Source organism: Pomacea canaliculata, linkage group LG4 (assembly GCF_003073045.1).
Source record: "Pomacea canaliculata isolate SZHN2017 linkage group LG4, ASM307304v1, whole genome shotgun sequence".
In the NCBI taxonomy this organism is placed as follows: Eukaryota; Metazoa; Mollusca; class Gastropoda; order Architaenioglossa; family Ampullariidae; genus Pomacea; species Pomacea canaliculata.
Window position 1 is genome coordinate 24,840,559 of NC_037593.1, and position 19,469 is coordinate 24,860,027.

At 37.1% G+C, this 19,469-nt stretch overlaps 2 protein-coding genes across 3 annotated transcripts; both read left to right on the forward strand.

Moving 5' to 3' along the window:
* The first annotated feature begins 3,011 nt into the window (after positions 1 to 3,011).
* LOC112561832 lies at positions 3,012 to 11,636 on the forward strand. Of its 2 annotated transcripts, none has more exons than XM_025234596.1 (8): positions 3,012 to 3,233; positions 6,161 to 6,218; positions 6,967 to 7,115; positions 7,391 to 7,571; positions 7,833 to 7,895; positions 8,605 to 8,764; positions 10,398 to 10,630; positions 11,062 to 11,636. In XM_025234596.1, exons 1-8 carry the CDS (start codon positions 3,045 to 3,047, stop codon positions 11,226 to 11,228), a joined length of 1,200 nt encoding a protein of 399 aa, XP_025090381.1. In that variant the 5' UTR covers positions 3,012 to 3,044; the 3' UTR covers positions 11,229 to 11,636. The 2 variants fall into 2 exon arrangements, with proteins under 2 accessions (XP_025090381.1, XP_025090382.1); XM_025234597.1 differs by lacking the exon at positions 3,012 to 3,233 and adding an exon at positions 3,575 to 3,725 and having other exon boundaries at positions 11,062 to 11,634.
* A 1,552-nt stretch (positions 11,637 to 13,188) lies between these two features.
* Positions 13,189 to 19,310, forward strand: LOC112562915. Its single transcript, XM_025236522.1, has 7 exons — positions 13,189 to 13,415; positions 15,638 to 15,755; positions 16,089 to 16,200; positions 16,542 to 16,804; positions 17,050 to 17,273; positions 17,782 to 17,944; positions 18,263 to 19,310. Exons 1-7 carry the CDS (start codon positions 13,227 to 13,229, stop codon positions 18,442 to 18,444), a joined length of 1,251 nt encoding a protein of 416 aa, XP_025092307.1. The 5' UTR covers positions 13,189 to 13,226; the 3' UTR covers positions 18,445 to 19,310.
* Positions 19,311 to 19,469: the final 159 nt, after the last annotated feature.

Below are 19,469 nucleotides of genomic sequence, written 5' to 3' on the forward strand. Positions count from 1 at the left end.
TTCATCTGTCATTTCTTGGCTTTATTCCACGGTTGTTCTTTGTGTTCAACTGTTTTGTCATAGAATAAGTTCTTATCAGGTTTTCCATGACTGCCTAAAAGTTTGGGGGACATATTGGCTATAGCTGATGCTGGTTGAAGAAAGAATGCGTTTTAGTGTCTGATCTTCAAAGCAGCACCGAGTGTTTTGACTGTCCTCTTCACTAGCTACTTTCAGGCAGCAATGTTTGATTCTTGTTCGCCTGAGAAATCGAGTGGGTTGTACCCTGAGTTCTTTTACAGGTTCATGACAGTTTAACCAAACATACATGTAATATAATAAATCTTCAATAAAGTATCTGAACAAACCTGTGAGCACAAGATACACATAAACATGTAGTAGGTTTATATAACATGTACGTAAATAGAATACACAAAATGTCAATTGGGCAATGTACTGCTATCCAGTACTGGGTCATCCCAATTCGTACAAGGGTACAAATGTCTTGGAAAGGCGTCATGTTCACTCATTTGGAAATTTTTAATGTATCTCCAAGCATGAAAGCAAGTAAATGTGTTACAAAAAAGTATGGATGGTAGAAAGAGATTTACCCTTCAAACTGTTTCCCTCTTCTTCCTCATTTGGCTTGTTAATTTCTTTTTAACCAACTGATCTTGCTGTCAGATCTTTGTGTGCGATTTAAAAAAAAAAAAAAAGACCATACAGGGTTACCCATCCAACAGCGCTGACAACCAGGTTTTCAACCTCGAGGCAATGGAAAACCGGATGGACTGGCAACACCATGCTTCCTCTTAGTCCTATTTACCCCCAGTAATAGTATAGGAAGTAACCATACCAAATCAATGTTCAAGTCCTTTCCCTATCCCTCCTACCTGTCGTCTCGCCCTCGTTAATTGTGTGAGTGGATTTGTGTGTGTAGCAGGCACCTGTTGCCTACCTGTGGGTTTCAGGCTATATTACTCAGGCTTTTATGCTGCCGTGTTAGTCATATCAATCATATTGACTATAGGTTGACTATATTCCCCAAATTTTCCATGTCCCTAGCATTCTTATGTCCCTATGTGTTGGCTGTCGATGGCATCACTGCAGACGCTGGACCTAAAGTATCCCGGCATGCAGTGGTTTACGAAAATGAGAAAGTTTCTTCTCGGCACAGCTTTTTTGCACAAGGCCGTAAATGACAAAAGAAGCACATGGCGCAAATGAGTCAGTATGAAGCACTAGCTTGATGTTATGCTCGATGTGGGTCTAAAAAATCAACATTTATTTTCAAACTACTGCTACCTGATAAAACACACCCACTCTCTCACGCAGTTTCTCAGTTAACAATGGCTCCACTAATCATTCATCAATTTTAAAAATGTCTCACAGTTTCCCTAACCCATCTTTGCCGTGATCTTTGTTGCTTTAGACTCCAACAACTTACTGATCAGCCATCAGGACATTTGTACTAATGGGATGGATGTTTGGGTATGAACAGGTCTACAGGGACGATTAGACAGTAGGTAACTGAAAAGATCGAAGGAGCAAGGAAGATATGGATGGATAGAGAGGAGGAGCATGCCAGTTACAGAGGCACTAACAGTGCAGCTGTACTCTAAATACACAGACAAAATATTTGGGGCATATTTGAACTCTGATTTTCTTTCCTCAGCAGTTTTATTTATTTTCTTATTCTGAAACGTTCATTTATTCTCTTTTATGTGTGCACATTCTTAACACACAGTAAATGGCCAGACGTGCGTCTTTTTTTGTATATTTGTCGGGGTTTACTAAACCGCCAAGTGACAGTGTCATAATCTACGATGATTATTATTTCGTTTTATTCCATAATGAACAGATACACCTAAATATACAAAACACATAGTAAAAACACAATAATTATTTAACATTACAGCAAGAACATCTTTAATCTAGAAATCTTGCAAGCTTTTCATACTTTGTCTTCCAAAAAATATGACACAAATGAAGATGATACTAATGCTTCAAAAATAGCATGTTGTACTACTTGTATATGTTGTATCCAAAGCAGATCAGTCGGCGGGCTGAGGGCATTTCCGACCTAGGCAAACCTCAAACCATCAACCAGAGCAGACGAGTGCTGTCGAATGAATGAGACAACAATATTATACTCTGTCTTTAACTTGAAACAATCAGATTTTCACTAAAACAAAATTTTTTTTTTTACTTTTTTTCACTTTTATTAACATTTTACCTTAACCTTAACTCAAATGCTACAACTTTATATTCATTACTTGTTTTGGCTCGCTCTCATGCATCTTCTGCACTATCAGTTTGAGCAAGTTGCAAAGCGCACACGACACATAAATGACAAGCTCGTATATCTAATTTCCGCTTGTAAGTAAGAACATAATTTCCACGAATTTTTGACTCGTATCTCGATTTCTCGATTTACTTGTAGATTAGTTCACTGTAGTATGTGGAAGTCTTACTGTATAGTGTATATAATCAGTATTTATCATCAGTCAACAAAACAGTGTACCCAGGCGACGAGAGGTAATTTTTGTCTCTATTTAAAACTTTAATTTTAATGAAAATATAATGATAGGTGTTTTCAAACGTCAAACTGGCAACAGCTGATCGAGTTTGCTCCGTTCCCCAAAACATTTTATAAACATTTACAAAGGGTTCTCTACCATTTGTAAATCTTTATAAAATGTTTAAATGCCATCTGGATCGTCTGCAACAGTTGAATCAAATATGGTTTTGATTCTGGATACAAGACTAGTACATTAAAGGCAATGGGTGAATGGTAAACCCACATTTCTTTTTATCTCAGTGTCCAAGCTTAAACGTCAAACAAAAGTAATCATTATGACAGTCAGTAGCGGTAGAACCGAAGTGCCCTTTCAGTAACAGCGACTGAGCGATCGGAGACTAGCACATGTGTCCTCCACATGTTTTGATGACGTCATGAGAAAAGGCTCGTCGGGTAAGGGAAGCTACTCTTTACAATACAAAGAGCTAGTTTGTGACTTACTTCCCCTACCCACGTTCAACTTTCTTATTACCACCTAAGTTAGATGATGGCACACAAATTTCATCGTGGGCATAGAAGTATGGCTGATAAAGAGATGCTAGAAGTGTGTTCAGCGATCGACTCAGACGAAGATCGTGATGTTGTAGCTGAAGTTGACTACACTGAAGGGAGAACTTCCGAGGACGAATTCCCGCCACAAGTTTATAAAAAGACAGCAAAGAAAAGCCGCATGGTGAGTCAGCACATGATCAGTCTCATATGTGATATGCCTTTCCAGTTTCTAGAAAATCTCTATGATTGATCAGTGATAGGTCCCTTCATTACAGCGGCAGTATCAAAACTTTCGTTTTTATGAGGTGAGGAGCATCACGGAATACACCTAGTTCGTGCTATACCGAACATGTGCTAGGCATCCACAATTTAGTAACCACCCGCTGCACGCCTGCTAAACTGAACGATCCCGTGGTTTCGAGGTGTAGCTCAGCAGGCACTGTACCGCGGCACTCAGATAAGGACCACACTCCAGCTTAGTAGCGCTGAGCTATAATAAGACCACCTTGCTCTCGCGTGACATGCAAATGTCGGGGCTAGGCCAACTAAAGCGAAGGCGACCATCGAAAAAACTGCTCGGTGCTATAACCAGTTCAAGGCCCACGCAATAATCATGACACCAATAACATATGCTTCTTATATATTAGATGTTATTGTCTTCTGTATTTGAAGTGTAAGTGGTTCTATATACAATGGTTTTTTTGCTTGTTTGGTTTTTTTTTGTGTGTGTTTTTTGACGATCAGCTCGGCTTGCTTGAATGAGGTCGATTCGATCATAGGACAACTCGACCAAGTCCTTTAGTCTATTAGACACAAATATAAATGACTTTTGCAGTAGTTTTGATTCTTAGATATTAGAAGAAGCTATTCTACATGCAACAAAGGTTGTTGCTGCTATTTTTTTTTAAAAAGCCCTTTGTCTATCACTCTTCTCCGTTATTGTGTGAACAAAATAATCTTTTACATGGTCAAATTGGTAGATATATATATAGTGGGATCGACCAATCCCTCGAATCAGAAGCGGCGTTAGGAACACGCGGGGCCTGGGGCCGACCATCCGCGCGGGGCCGGGGTAATGGAGTACGTGTATCAATATCCCTATTGATATGATGCCGGAAGTACTGATTTATATACAGTTAGATAGGCTGGATAAATTTCGCGAAATAACGAACGAATTTAGCGTTTTAATTGTTCGTAACCGTTTGTGACAGAAGCGGTTTTTTCTTAAAGCGAAATAATATGGTGACGATAACTTAATAAACTGCTTGTTATTATTGTCGGGTTTAACGTGAAGACATGGGTTCAATAATTTGCTTCATTAGAACTTAGAAGTGTTTTCTGAACGTCAATTTTTGTCACAACATGTTTAACACAGCTAGCAATAAGTCATAAAGATGACCTCTGGGCTAATACGCGGGGCCCCTTCGAGAGCGGGGCCTGGGGCGGCCGCCCCATTTGCCACCCCCTAACGCCGCCGCTGCCTCGAATGAGTGGAGGGGGGGGTACAACATTGTAAACAATGAAATGTTAATATATTATTATTAGCAAGCAGTTAACAGTTCCAATAAATGGAAGTAAAAAGTCTTTGTCATGGTTTAATTGTTAAGCTGTATTGCTTTTTGTTTTAATTTGATAAATAAAATTCCGTCGAAAATCAATTATTATTTTATGAAAGGACACTTTTTCACATTTGCGTGTTTAGAATTACCTGTGAAAAGTCGCAATAAAAATTGTGAACACGTATAATTTTTGGAGGGACTCTTCGCTATTTTCGTCAATCCCAAAGTTGCATTTTTTAGACTTTTTTGTTAATTGTATCACCCCTTCCCTTGTAGCGAGACAAATGTTCCAACCTAAGAATCTTATTCCAAGTGAGGAATGCAGACGCTGGGTCTTCTAGTGTTGCTGAATGATTTAGCAGACATTTTCGTGGTATTTGTTTATCAAAACTAAAAATAAATCGTGAGTTGTATGTGTTAAGCTTTTTCGTGTTATTTTTATTTAAATTTGACTTGTAGTTACTCTGTAGCAGACAATCAAACACCCACTTGCGCAGTGATATTGAAAGAAAATAGTGCACTATCCACATCTCTTTGCAAGCTGTAATAATTTGAACCTAAAAGTTTCTTGTGTTTCTCAACTGTTAAATTTAATTTTGTAGTATGCACAGACCACTGGCTCTCGCTGAGAGTTCAGTTCTGTCCTTACAAGAAAACGCATACCTCGATCACTTGGAACGAGATTCTAGGTTGTAACATCTGTCTCACTAAACGTACCCTCCCCATGGAGTCCGTCAAAAGGCAAAGAAAAACAAGTGAAAATTGCAGCTTTCCCCCCCCCCTCCCTCTGACATACAGGAACAATAACCCAATTAACAATAGGTCATTTTCTGCGGTAGATTTGATCTACATACTTATTGCAATCTACATTCTCTACGGACTTGCATATTGTATATATCAACATGGTTTAAATTCCATATATCAGATAGTCAAATCAGCTGTACAACAGCTAAATAGCATCTTCTCGTTAAATTTTAAGTCCCAGAATAAGTAAAGCCTGGACAAATGAATGTTTGTAAGCGATAATTCTACTTATGAAATAACTTTTTTCCTCAAAGGCATACATTTTGGAAATATAACACATTTAGCCCATTAAAATTCATTAGTCTACACTCCAAGTCAGTATAGCCTTCTAACTGTAAAATCCACACAGCCACAAGGCCGTCTATTATTCAGCGTCAGTAGTAATAGAAGGAAATTTAGCGCTTAAAAGAGAAATAACAGGCCTTAAAAAGAAGCGAAGTAAAGTAAATTTAGCTATTACTTACCCTTAAGCATAACCATTCAACTACCAAGCCCTCCAAAAGAAAAGAAAATTAAGAACAATGGAAAGATATAGGTTACATATATTTTTAGTTTACTGCCTGATTTTACAAAGTGCAGCAAGAGAAGTTGTTTGAATTTTAAAGTACAAAGTTAAATTTGAATGTATGTGAGAGAGCTAGAGACGCATACAGTGTGAGATCTACAAATTATGGCTACTGTTTTAATTTTCGAGTGATAACCGTGGGAACAAAAGACTAACAAAAACATTTTTTTGTCTCTTCAGATTATGGAAGGAAAACGAATGACAGCTTTTAATGCTTTCTGTAGTGAAAAAAGGAAAGGTATGTGAGCAAAGACAAATTTCTGCCCGGGGTCTCCTGGGCAGACAATAAAGTCTGGTTTGATTTTTGATTTTTGATTTGATTTGATTTTGTAGTTTTGTATATGCTATGTACATTTATTGTCAAAGATTGCAGTGATTCTGTTTGTTCTTGCATATGATTGCATTTCAAAACAAATGCTATATTTTAATTGTAGCTAATACACAAGTCATCGTATGTGACTGTTCTTATGGTGTTCGTAAGCTGTTTATTGTGATTTTTGAAACAGTCATATAAGCAAGGTACATGGCAAAAGCAGCAGCAGAGAGTGTAATGGATCTTTCTAAAGCAAATTCAACTGTTTATTATTATTAGTGGCTAGCGGGAAATCAGTCTTCAGGGAATTTCTATAGTTCAAACTGAGAGACTCCATCATAGAAAATTTCTGTAGTCATAAGTATATATATTATTTGGTGGTATTGTACAAATTTATTTTTTAGTACGTTGGAATGATGAGAGTATACATATTTCATAACCTGATCTTTTATATTGGTTGTGTCTTTCCAATTTTGCAAGTCTTGTTTTGTTTTTTAATATAATTACTTGAAACCAAATGAGAGTAAGATTTTTTCTTGCAAGTGACTATGTATCTAGGGGTGTCTCATTCCACATGCTTATCACACATCTGAGTCCTTAGTTCTACTTTGTTCATTCAAGTACTCCATATATGTATGTGTGTGTCCACATGCGTGCATACATGTGTCATCAGGAAACCCCGGTGCTGGCTTTCGGATGACGATGTGGGCCAGAGAGTGGCATCAACTAAGCTGTGAGGCCAAGAAATATTATAAAGAGAAGGCCCAGGCTTTAGGAAAGAAATGTGCTGCAGTAAACTCCCTTTGGAAGATAAAGAAACTGGTAGGTTTTACAGTTTTACAACACTTGGTTCCTACTCTACTGCATTCTGCAAAAGTTGACCAAATTTTTTCAATTTCCTTCTGATCACGATGCCATAAAAAGATATTATTCCTCAACTGTTTGGGACAAATTTCTATAGTTGGGAAAGATAAGCTGTGATACATTAGCCAATGATGATATATTATCAGACAATAAACTAGAGTGTAAAGTGCACAAGTTAAATCGTTTAAACATGCTTATGTTGTGACTTCAAATAATATTGGAGAATGTTACAGATAAACAGCCTTGAAGGCACAAGTGACAGGGAAGCTCTAGGGATTCAAGCCATAGGCCTTGTGATATTAAAAAATGGCACTCTGGACGCTTATGGCTTTGGTGGACTTCAAAACTGCCTGAAGGATATGGCCCTACATCTAAAACTGTTAGGGCTCAGCACAGGAGGGGACATGGCTAATAGTAAGCATTTTATAGACTGCACTCCATGTCAGGATGAGTGTCAAGCTGTTTTCGTATCATTCTTTCTGAAGCAATTGGTCTTATATAAATTAGAGAAAAGAGGAAAGAATTTGTTCACATTTCTTTCTAAGTGCTCATAATTGCATCATTTACTCCAGTATTGCTGTAATAAGTAAGTGATCATTGACACCTTTCCAAGTTGGCTTTATGCATCATATAAATAATGTTTCATTTTTGTCATGATACATGTTTGTTTTGCAGTTAAAAAAAGCACTATTGACGAATTGCGCAAGCAAGCTCAAAGAAAAATGTCAAAAATTGCAAGTAAGTAAATCATTTTATATTCACTTTCTGGTTAACCCCATCTTTGGGGATAAGAAAGTGTCATGTTTGTTAAAAAATTTCTTGTTGTCCTTGTAAGACAAGATAGAAATATACATATAGTACTTTCTGATTTTCTGCTTTTGGTCCTCAGTGTTAAAATTATGTTCTTTTATCACATGAATTTTCAGTCTCTGTTTTCTGATTGTTGCTTGAGATGCATGTCTTTCATAACCTCTCATCTGTTTATTGTTTTCCCCATGGAGTACACATCTGTCTCAATCTCTGAATCACTTGCCTTATAAAATCTCACTCTTGGATTATTGTGAAGAAACGTACCAATGTATACAAACTTTTGTGGTATTAATATTCATGTGCTGTATTGCTAAAAGAATTAAAGAGATCTATTTTAGTACATTTAGCTACATAAACAGTCCAAAGCACTCACCCAATGTCGTCTATGTGTTTTAAATTTTTGTGAGTGTGATCATTTATGAAAAACAGATTGCTAACAGATTCTAGTCACAGATAATGGGTACAATATGCTAAATTTTTGTAGACTTCTATGTTGGTGGTCATTGCCAGGGGGAAGCATGAACCATGGAAATGTCACAAACTGGTACTTGTTAAGGTTGTCTCTTTCATACTGATGATGTAAATCAAAGCAGATTGTAGTTTGAGGAATCTCATTGCCCTGTATTTGTATTTTCAGAAGAGCAACTGGGACTAAACCAGTTTCCCTACAAAAGGGTTCAGAAGGGAGACTTTATTTTATCAGGTATTCCTCCCTCGCTTCTTCCGCTGCAGCCTGCTGGGAAGCTGGCCATTAAAGATCTGGAAGAGCTCCTTGCAGCACATATATCTGTCTCGAGGTACCAACAAGTGTGGCTTGAAAAGTTAGAATATCCGTGTACAATGATGCTTAAAATATTTGTAGGCAAATATTTCAAAATAAAATATTTTTAATAATGAAGGTTTGTGTTTGTGCTGTAAATTAGACAAATTTCTGCTTATTATGAGTAATTTTTCAACCATTAAATTTTAACCGTGATTTGATCTTTGGTCCAACTATGTCACTTATGAATGAAAAGCTGCTACCTAGGACATGTATGCATTATGTTGTTTGTGACGTAATTATGGCTAAATCCAACTGCTTAAAGATAGTCTTTTGAAAATTTTGATGTTAATATTTACTGCTTCACATTATAAACACACTAATCTTTCTACTGAACTTCCATAGTACAAACCACGAGTGACATTTAAGAAGCAACACATATTCTGGGCAGTGTGTGTGTGTGAGCAAGTTTGCATGGTGGTTTTAGTATGTCTACACATGTAGTCAGTGGCGATTTAAAATGTGTGAGTAGTTTATTGTGGGTAGTGGTGTAGCATGAAGCTGAAAGAGAATAAAAGAAAGTGCATGCTTGTGTACATACACATGTATTTGCATGTGTACATCAAAGTGTGCACCTTGTGAGTGGTGGGAGAGGAGCATCCTTTTTTTTTTTTCTGCAGCAGTTCACTTCCTAGGCACACAATAATAATGCATGAAGTGTGAGAAATAGTGTAAGTGTGTAACTGGCATTCAACGAGTAGCGGCCATCATCAAGATGTTCCCCATGTAGTGTCAATTATTCTTTTTCTTCTTATACAGGGTTCCCAGGTCCTTGCAAGGTCCTTTTAAGTCCTTTTATATTGAATTTTTGCCAAAAGGCCTTTTAAGTCCTTTTATTTGCCATGCGGTCCTTTCAAATTCTCACACAGGTCCTTACATTTTCTCTGTGACCCTTTTAAGTCCTTTTATCGATAAAATATTACCACAAATTTATTTCCGGAGTCGACTTTGGCGCAAAATACCGACGATTTTTCGCCGCATGTTTTGTCTACACATCTGTACAACACTAGTTGCCCTTCCGTATTCGCAAAAAACACTCTTTTTAAAAAGTCTTTAGAAACTTACTCTTTCTTGAACTTTGATCTTCTAGTACTACTGTGCATAGCTCTATTTCTCTCTCTCTCTCTTCCCGTTAGAGTGTGCGTGCGAGAGAGAGACACGTGAACTGACTTTTGTATTACACCAAAGAATGGCTTTCAGGTTTTGCAATTATTATTACTTAGATTTCTAGAAAACTTGGAACATTAACGGTGTATGTTATCAGCGCGCTAAGGACACTTTTTAAGTTATCTAATCTAAATATGGCAGACAGGCATCAAAATTAACTCTTTGATTATTTATTACTAGAAATACATGTATTTGAGAACATAGAGAAGACCACAGATCATAAATAATACATCTTTCCGACCACACAAGAGAAAAACATAAGCATTGATGACTGTCACTTAGGTCCTTACGAATGCATGAAAGGTCCTTTTAAGGTCCTTTTTTGGCACCATCCCTGATCCCTGGGAACCCTGTTATATCAAGTCATATTTGAGGACCTGGGTACAAAAATGGTGTCGTTTTCATAGGCTTTACATATATTTGTTAGGGTTTTCTTTTTTCAGAGTACCAGCTGCACGGCAGGCCAAAGGCACAGACTTGCCACAGGCTGTTGCAGTTCAAGTCACAGAGTTGCCGCAGGAAGCTGTAGTGCAAGTCATAGATATGCCACAAGAAGCTGCAGTGGAAGTCTGTGACTCACCACAGGAGGCGGTACGAAACCTGAACTTGCTACCACCCAGCCACAACAGTCTTCCAAAAAGAGTCCCAACATCCAAGGCAGAAAATACGGCCAAAAGTAAGAACTGCATAAAGTAACTTGTTTCAGGATTATGTTATAATTTTATGTTTCATTCATTAATGAACACTTTTTTAATATGTGTTTAACCACTGTTCATGGTTGTTGAAAGATAAAACTTTTTCCTGTGTTCAATTCATTAGTTAGCCATACTGTACTGACTAAGCATAAGGCCTAGTGTGGTGCTTTTTTTTATAAAAGCTAATCCGGACAGAAGCAACAGTGCGTAATGGCTTCCTTTGAACTTTCCATTCTTTGCTTCCTTTTGAGTCACTTGTGAATGTGGACTCTAAATATATAAATATGTGTCTGCATGAATGTTTCAGAAAGAAATATTAAGCACATCTTATATATTTTCTTTTGCTATACCATAGTGTTAGTGACAATTGTCAGACTATTGGTTATTATTACATGCATTCTGAAATGTGCAGAACCAAGAAAGGAATGGGATGAAGAAGCTCTGAAAGCAGTTGAAGAGCTACTGCATGGACCACCTGTAGGGCTTCACCAGCTGGAGGAGCTGAAAGGACAGATTCCAGCACTGACCAAATTTTCTGCAATGCAGATTTATGTAAAATTATATAGCAGAAAGCAATGAAAAAAAATGTGATTACACACGACTTGCTCATTGTACACATGATGTTTGCCATATACATCTTTACGACACGGATGTTTTCGTGAATGAAACAGCCAACAAAGCTACTGCTAATAATAATAACTTACAATGCTCTTTTATATCCATGAAGGCGTACAGAAAGTCACAATCCACAAGGAAGTAAACACGACATTAAAAAAGCCTCACTTGATGTGTTCTTTTGTCACCGGACATGAGGTTCTTAGAATTCACATCTACTTATTCACTGAGCCATTCCCATGAATGGACGCTATATCCCCTTTGAATAATACAGTTGCATGGTCGGGACATGAGACTTGTTCGACACGAAGCCATGTTTAAGATCGATCCTTCGAGTGAACTAAATAGTGGTTATATTTTAAGGCAAGAAAAGCGAACTCGCTGCCCCAACACCTATAATATCACATAACACTAACGGTTGCCATTATCCCGTAACGTTAATGTAACAATGGGCGTTCTTAAAATTCACATTCGAATGTACACTGCACTTAAAATGGAAAGAAAACGCCACCTGGAATTATGGACAGCGATGTGCTGCTTAGCAGAAAAGCAGGTGTCAGGTCTGGGGGATGGTTCACCGTACACCTTTGTTTACAGTGCAAATTATTTTGCCAGTGGTCTCCTACCCGACCAAGCTGTTATGTTTGCTACTGACGGCTCTTGAGCTCATTCGAATGTGAATTCTGCAGCTGATTACTTAAGCAGTCAACTATAAGAGATAAAGAGAGTAGGTTAAATAGCGGTTACAGTTGTAGAGCGTTCAGTGTGTACTTCGTGCAAAAAAAAGGTGAACATTTTATGAGGTTAGGATATTGCACATTGGGTTGTCTCTTTATAGAACTTTTGAATTGAGAGTTAAACCTCCCAGCACACCAGCACCACCTTCTCCCTTACCCCCACGTAAAAGTTTTTGTCTCCCAGTCGTCCTCTCCATGCTACCTAGAACTTCTCTTTCACCGTCTCAAGCGCGCACATGAAAACAACGTGCACGCACAAATAACATGAAAATATTACAAACACTACCACTTTATTTATGATATCAAAACTCACTCTCGGGGTGTAGAATGAGAGTTTGAAATGTGCAACACATGTTCTCTCTAAGACCATGAGTATTAGAAGTGTAGATACACAGCAGACGAGTTAACATTGCTCACCAAGCCTACATCTAAAAGCAAGAGGTATTCGATTTACATTTGGTTCATTTTGCATTTTATTGGTTTGTTTTTAAACATTCGTTGCAGTCATATTTATTGTTCTCAGTTCGAGCAAGAGCGCACGACACATAAATGACAAGCTCGTATATCTAATTTCCGCTTGTAAGTAAGAACACAATTTCCACGAATTTTTGGCTCGTATCTCGATTTACTTGTAGATTGGCTCACTGTAGTATGTGGAAGTCTTACTGTATAGTGTATATAATCAGTATTTATCATCAGTCAACAAAACAGTGTACCCGGGTGACGAGGGGTAATTTTTGTCTCTATTTAAAACTTTAATTTTAATGAAAATATAATGATAGGTGTTTTCAAACGTGAAACTGGCAACAGCTGATCGAGTTTGCTCCGTTCCCCAAAACATTTTATAAACATTTACAAAGGGTTCTCTACCATTTGTAAACGTTTATAAAATGTTTAAAAGCTATCTGGATCGTCTGCAACAGTTGAATCAAATACGGTTTTGATTCTGTATACAAGAATAGTACATTAAAGGCAATGGGTGAATGGTAAACCCACATTTCTTTTTATCTCAGTGTCCAAGCTTAAACGTCAAACAAAAGTAATCATTATGACAGTAGCAGTAGAACCGAAGTGCCCTGTCAGTAACAGCGACTGACACGTGTTTTGATGACGTCACGAGAAACGTCTCATCGGCCAAGGGAAGCTACTCTTTACAATACAAGGAACTAGTTTGTGACTTACTTCCCCTACGCACGTTTAACTTTCTTATTACCTTCTAAGTTAAATGATGGCACAGAAATTTCATCGTGCGCATAGAGGAATGGCTGATAAAGAGATGCTAGAAGTGTGTTCAGCGATCGACTCAGACGAAGATCGTGATGTTGTAGCAGAAGTTGACTACACTGAAGGGAGAACTTCCGAGGACGAAGTCCCTCCACAAGTTTGTAAAAAGACAGCAAAGAAAAGCCACATGGTGAGTCAGCACATGATCAGTCTCAAATGTGATACGACTTTCCAGTTTCTAGAAAATCTCTATGATTAATCAGTGATAGGTCCCTTCGTTACAGCGGCAAAATAAAAACTTTGGTTTTTATGAGCTGAAGATCTAAGGTGAAAGGGTATTTAACCAGTTCGTGCCATACAGAACATGTGCCACGCACCAACAATAATTTCTATTTAGTAAGGTTTGCTACATAGTATGTTCCACTTTATGCGGTCTCTTTCGTAAGACATTAACAAGTTACTGTCCCAAGACATTATTTCAAGGCCAGTAGCACCATCGATCATTACCCAAATGAGATTTGTGCGTTTCCAATCCTTGAAACGTTTCAAAAACGTTAGCATGGTTGTAATAACGTTAAAGTTTTAGATAAAACATTTGCAAACATGTAAACGAAAATATGAAATAAGTGTATCGTGAACATTTAAAACATTAAAATTAGTTATTTACTATTCTCAAAAATATGTTTAAAGAATTTAATATGCCTCATCGATATATGTGAGATTTGAAAATCGTTGCGTTTTTCACTAAATGCAGTACCTGTATGCATATTTGGCTATTCCACTTGTGGATTCACTCCCTTAAGTGATACCCTGCATATTTTTTTCTTCTGTTGTGTCTGCGTGATAAAACCAGTGTTTTAGTGCAACTTATGATTTAATTTTTTCTTGTAAGGTGTGATTTGTAAAACAAATTTTTCTTTTTGTACAATGTGTACATAGTCGAACACAGTTCAAATCATATCTTCCTACTGGACAAAGGGGAGAAGGGTGACTAAGATTGTAGAAACAGAGTTAATGGAACTGAAAGAAGAAAGACAGAGCTATTTAATACACTCTGACACAAATAATCACAATTTGCAGGCCTGTGGAGAAAGTGTTAGAAGTTTTTAACAGTAGTTTGAACCAGCAGACACCAGAAATCTCAACTACAAAACCTGAAATCTCAGAAACAACATCAGGCCAATATTCACATGCTGAATATAACTTGGATGAAAATAGTGATGAGGATGATTTTGAGAAATCATATTTTAGTGAATTTGAAGATTTTATTGATGTCAATTTAATTCAGTGATATCTCCAAACAGTAAAAGTAAAACAGCTACAGATTTGGTCACACAGTGGGCATATTGGGCCATAACTTTTAACATTTTCTGCAGTTCACTTTCAGCATTTCTTGCCTTGTTATACCAAAAGTATGAGGGAGCTTCCAAAAGATTTTGGATTTGCAGAAGTGTTTTTAAAGAAGCCATTTTTGATAGGACTGTTTTATGGGGAATCAAGCCCAAAACCCTTGAATTTTTAAATGCCTTTGTCCAAGAGTTAAAGTAATCAGGGGTTAAACATGATGAGTTGTTAATAAATATATCAACATATGTATGAGATGCACCTGTTAGGTCCTTCATAAAAAATAGTAAACCTCACATGTGATACTCTAACTGTGAAAGATGTACACACACGTTTGGAAGATTAAAATTACATTTACATATAGTAAAGCCAGTGGCAGACATTACGTCGAAAAATGTTATACTTCCATACAGACAAGGCTTTGTTGTTATTCCAATGATTCATTTCAACAATTAAAGTTGTGTGATCTGCTTCACAGCTAAAAAATAAAAAGGAAGGTTTGGGGGAGTAAATGGTATTGAAAGACATGATAAATGGGAAGTACTCTATACTGTAATATTTTCAATAGGAAGCAAGGGTATTTAGTACAGCAAAAAAAAAATTTTTGCATCACATTGACACTGGGCAGGATTAAGTGGAAACCATGTAGTGTTTACATTTTCTTTTGAAATTTCATTATACTTTCCATACTTTGCCTAATTATGATTCTACTGGAAAGTTTAAATTTGTTTTACTCACAAAACAGTGTCATGCCTCTCTGGACATTTGTCATTGTTGAGTTTACAAAGGCCTTGTTGACATTGTCCACCATACATGGCTGAAGACTTCAGTACTTTAGGATGGTGTAAGTTGCAGGTTCATGTTTGTGTGTGCGCATGTGCAGTATCTGACTATACCGTTGCCAGTTATGTGCTATCTGCTTGAATTTAATTCATTGTTGTACTATTATCTAAGGCATAAATAGTACCGCTTTTATTGTGCTTAGCAAACATTTCTGGTTATGATGTATATTTCAGCGTGTTACATGTTCTTAAAATTTCCTTCATGGGTGATAGTTTTATTTTTCAGCACTCTAAGAGGGCAGCATACTTGTCATCAAGGGAGGTGACAAAACATGCGAAGGAGGAAACTCTGCCAGATAGGTGTACCTGGACTCGTCCTGATGTTCACATTTTGGGTTCAAGGGGTACTTTTCTGTTTGTTAATTGTCATATATGTTATACATAGTTATAGATTGGATGTTTGATTACTTCATCAGCCTGGTTAGTCTATTTATGCAATTTAAAAGTACTGTGCCTATTTATTTTTTTGTCAGTGTCTATTTCACACAGACCTTACTTAGGGTTTATTGTGGTTACAGACTGGAACATACAGCTGCATGACCATTAACATATCTACTAAATGGTCTGTGGTCTCAGTTTCAGACAGTTAACTAATTGCAAAATCTGCACAATATCCTGTGGTAAAGCAATGCATGCCATTATTTACCATGTACTTCATAAAGAAATGACCTTTTCAGATCAGTTTTTGGTTACCAGAAAAGCAGATAGTAGCCAGCATTCATCAAATCTTGATACATCAGACGGTGACAGCAAAAGATGTTGGAAAGAACAGAAGAGGAAGAGAAACAAGTATGCACATTGTATCTTTTTTGAGTTATAGAATAACAGGGATTAAGGAATTCTGACACAGATTCCGTTATTGCCATTAAAAAAAAATGCCTTTGTTTTGTTAATGGGACATAATGTAGTCTGTATGTCCATCAATGGCATTTATAACCACAGCAATCACATCTCATCCTTGCAACAGTCCATCTCGATTTTTGGTGCAGGTAATCTTGATATTATTATTGGTATAGCCTAGGAATCATTCATTATATTATTCTTCAATCTTTTGGTTAAGGAAGGCTGAAATTTTCAAAACTTGTCGCGTATTTGCTTACTTATTAAAATTTGGTATGCTTGTTAATTAGGTTAGAGCTAGACAGCTCAGAAGAGGAAGACTACTTTAGGTCACAATCAGCACATCCAGCATCATCGCTGCCATACCCACGACAACCAAAAGTGGCAAAAAACTGTTTATATCCACAGGCGAGTGCACTAACCGCCAGAATATTAACTCCACAACATGAGCACCCCAATGACAAACATGTTGATTCTCTGCAAGCAGTACAAGAGAAGACAGACCTCACAACTACAGCAGTAGAAGGCAGCATCCAGGAAGTGTCTAAAGAGGGTAATGCAGAAAATTTTATATTATAGGTTTCTTTTTCTTTCTTTCTTTTTGTTTGTTTATTCCATTTAGTTGTGAATTCCCTTTCGTAAACTCATAGTGAAAATAGTGTTAGTTATACAAGAGTTGATTATTTGCTGCCTCACAAGCCACCATTGATAGGCTTCATTCACCCATAGTCAAAGTATGTAAAAGTGAATTACCGTGTGAAATGTCCACTTTCTTTCACTATGTTTATGCTGTTGCAGCATTGCTCCAGCACATTCTTAAACAAGGGATGGAACTAAAATTGATGATGCTGGAAGCAAAAGATATGCTGATTCATTTGACCTCACTGATGATAAAAAACCAGCATGCTCCAGCAGAGAATGATCATCTGTTGCCAGAAGATTTGATCCTTCCAGTTAAAACACAGCAGGAGCTAATAGATCTGGAAGGACTCCTTGATGATGACTCCTTTCAAGAATTACTCGTATGTAAAGCAGATTTCATTGTTAAAGCGGTGATGGAAATGATAACAATTTGTGGAAATTATTACAGCATAGCTTTACTTTTTTTGAAAACCTTGGGGAATGCATTTGAGAAGGGTCAGTTCTTGTGAATCTATCATGCATATATATTTTGAAACACAATGTCCTATTGTAGTCAAATTTTAAATCCAGTTTCAAAAGGTTTAAGCCTTTTAGCCTTTATAGTTATTGGGGAATGAAACATTCTTTTTGTGAAAGTGGATTCCTTTAAGGCAGGGGTGCAGTGGGAGCTTCCAACACTTGGGCCAACTAAAAATCATGTGGTCTGACCCTGCAAAAAACAACCGTTAATTATATGTTTGACCAAATATTGCAGGCTATTATTTTGAAATGTTATAAATATCCATATGGCCCTAGACAAAAAAAGATATTCTAAAGGGTCAGGGTTTCACAGCTGAGTTTATTGTGTATATAGTCAGACATGTTTACTGTCTTCTAATGCACTTGCAGATCAAAAGCCTCTCTTGTGTGGGTGGTACAAATGCAAAGGATTGTGTAAAAAGAATCATGAAGCGAATCCTGACCGACAAGGTTGCTCGGCATTACAACTGGAAAGGACAAAAAGGAGAGAAGTGGGCTTTCAAGGGACTTAGAGTGCAGACCCTGATTTGCAGTAAGTGATGTGTATAAATATAAGAAGATATTAATTAGGTTGCATATATTTTATACATATATTCTAACCTAAAAAGGTGCCGATATAAATGGTTATTTTTGTGTAATATGTGTTGACATTTTTCATAGGTAGCTTCACAGTTCAAAATTTTTTAACTCTTATCAGAATAATTGTGCTACCATGGGTGAAACTAGCTTAAAACACCTGAAAACAGCAAGACATGGGGAAGCACCATAGAGTTGAAACAAGCTATATGGTGTGAGACTTTGTCCGTCTTTAATTTAAGACTCCCAATTTTCCCATTTTTTATATCTTCAGAAGCTGTACGGAAGAACAGTGGGTGCATGGAGACTCCAGATAACATCATTGAAGGAGCCATCAAAGAATGGCTACGCTTCGCACCAGAAAGAGATGGAGGCAGAAAGGAGAGGGAGGAAAGAAAGAAACAAGCTATTTCGCGAAGTGACACCTGCGTTTCTGCAAATTCTCTGGAATTTTAGTTAATTAATGTACTATTATGGCACAATTGTGTTGTGAATCTACATTTCTTCGTTGGGATTTGGTGTGCGGATCCACATTTTATGCGTTGTATTTTGGGATTCTCGCTGCACCTTATCGACTTCTGTGTATCGCAAGACTGCGCCAATTTGCCCTGCTCCCCTCACTGCTCAGTGACATTGGTGTCTTTATTAGACAGTCTTTTTCTGGGTAATTTAAAAGATTAGACTGGTTTTTTATTTCTTATTTGCCGATGAAAAAGAGACTTCCAAGAAATTGGAATTTATTTTTTACCTTTTTCTACATTTTCTTTTCGAGTATCATGAATCTTTATTGTAAATTGTCATTTGTTGTACATCAAGATCAATTGTTATTGTGTAATGTAAATGTCCCCAAGGCTTGTTATATCCAAAATTACTGGTTTGTTTTTTAAAATTCGTTGCAGTCATATTTATTGTTATAGTTGACAGGAAAGTAAGCAGATTATTTCATGGACCCAGACACGGCTACAGACATACAGATTAAAGGCACTTTTTGAATATAGGTAAAGCACAAACATTTTAATAATGCATGTATATATTTCTGTTTATACAAGAGTAGCCGGGGTACCCGGTGTCAATCTGGGTGACTACCAGCATACAGTTCATTCGTCCGAAGCTAATCAAAGGAGGTGTTGCCAGCAGCAACACGACTCGCTCATGTAGAATATATACTCTAGAATAACCGACCAAATTCCTGACACGGTCTGGAGCCGATTGAAACAAGAAACCATTCCCGCCCATCTCTTTTGTTTTATCTATTAGATTAACTTTGTCAAAAGTGATGTATCCCAGCACTCAACTTCATTTACTTCTAGAAACTAGTCCTAAGCCACGGAAATTGTATAGAAAAGAAAAAAAAAAAAAACGTGGATTTTTCGCACATACCTTCATTTTCTCAAATTTCTTTCTTTCATTTCGATAACAGTTGCAAAAAGGCTGGCAGCAAAATCGAAAGAATAGTACTAGCCCATTTTTGTGTCAAGACA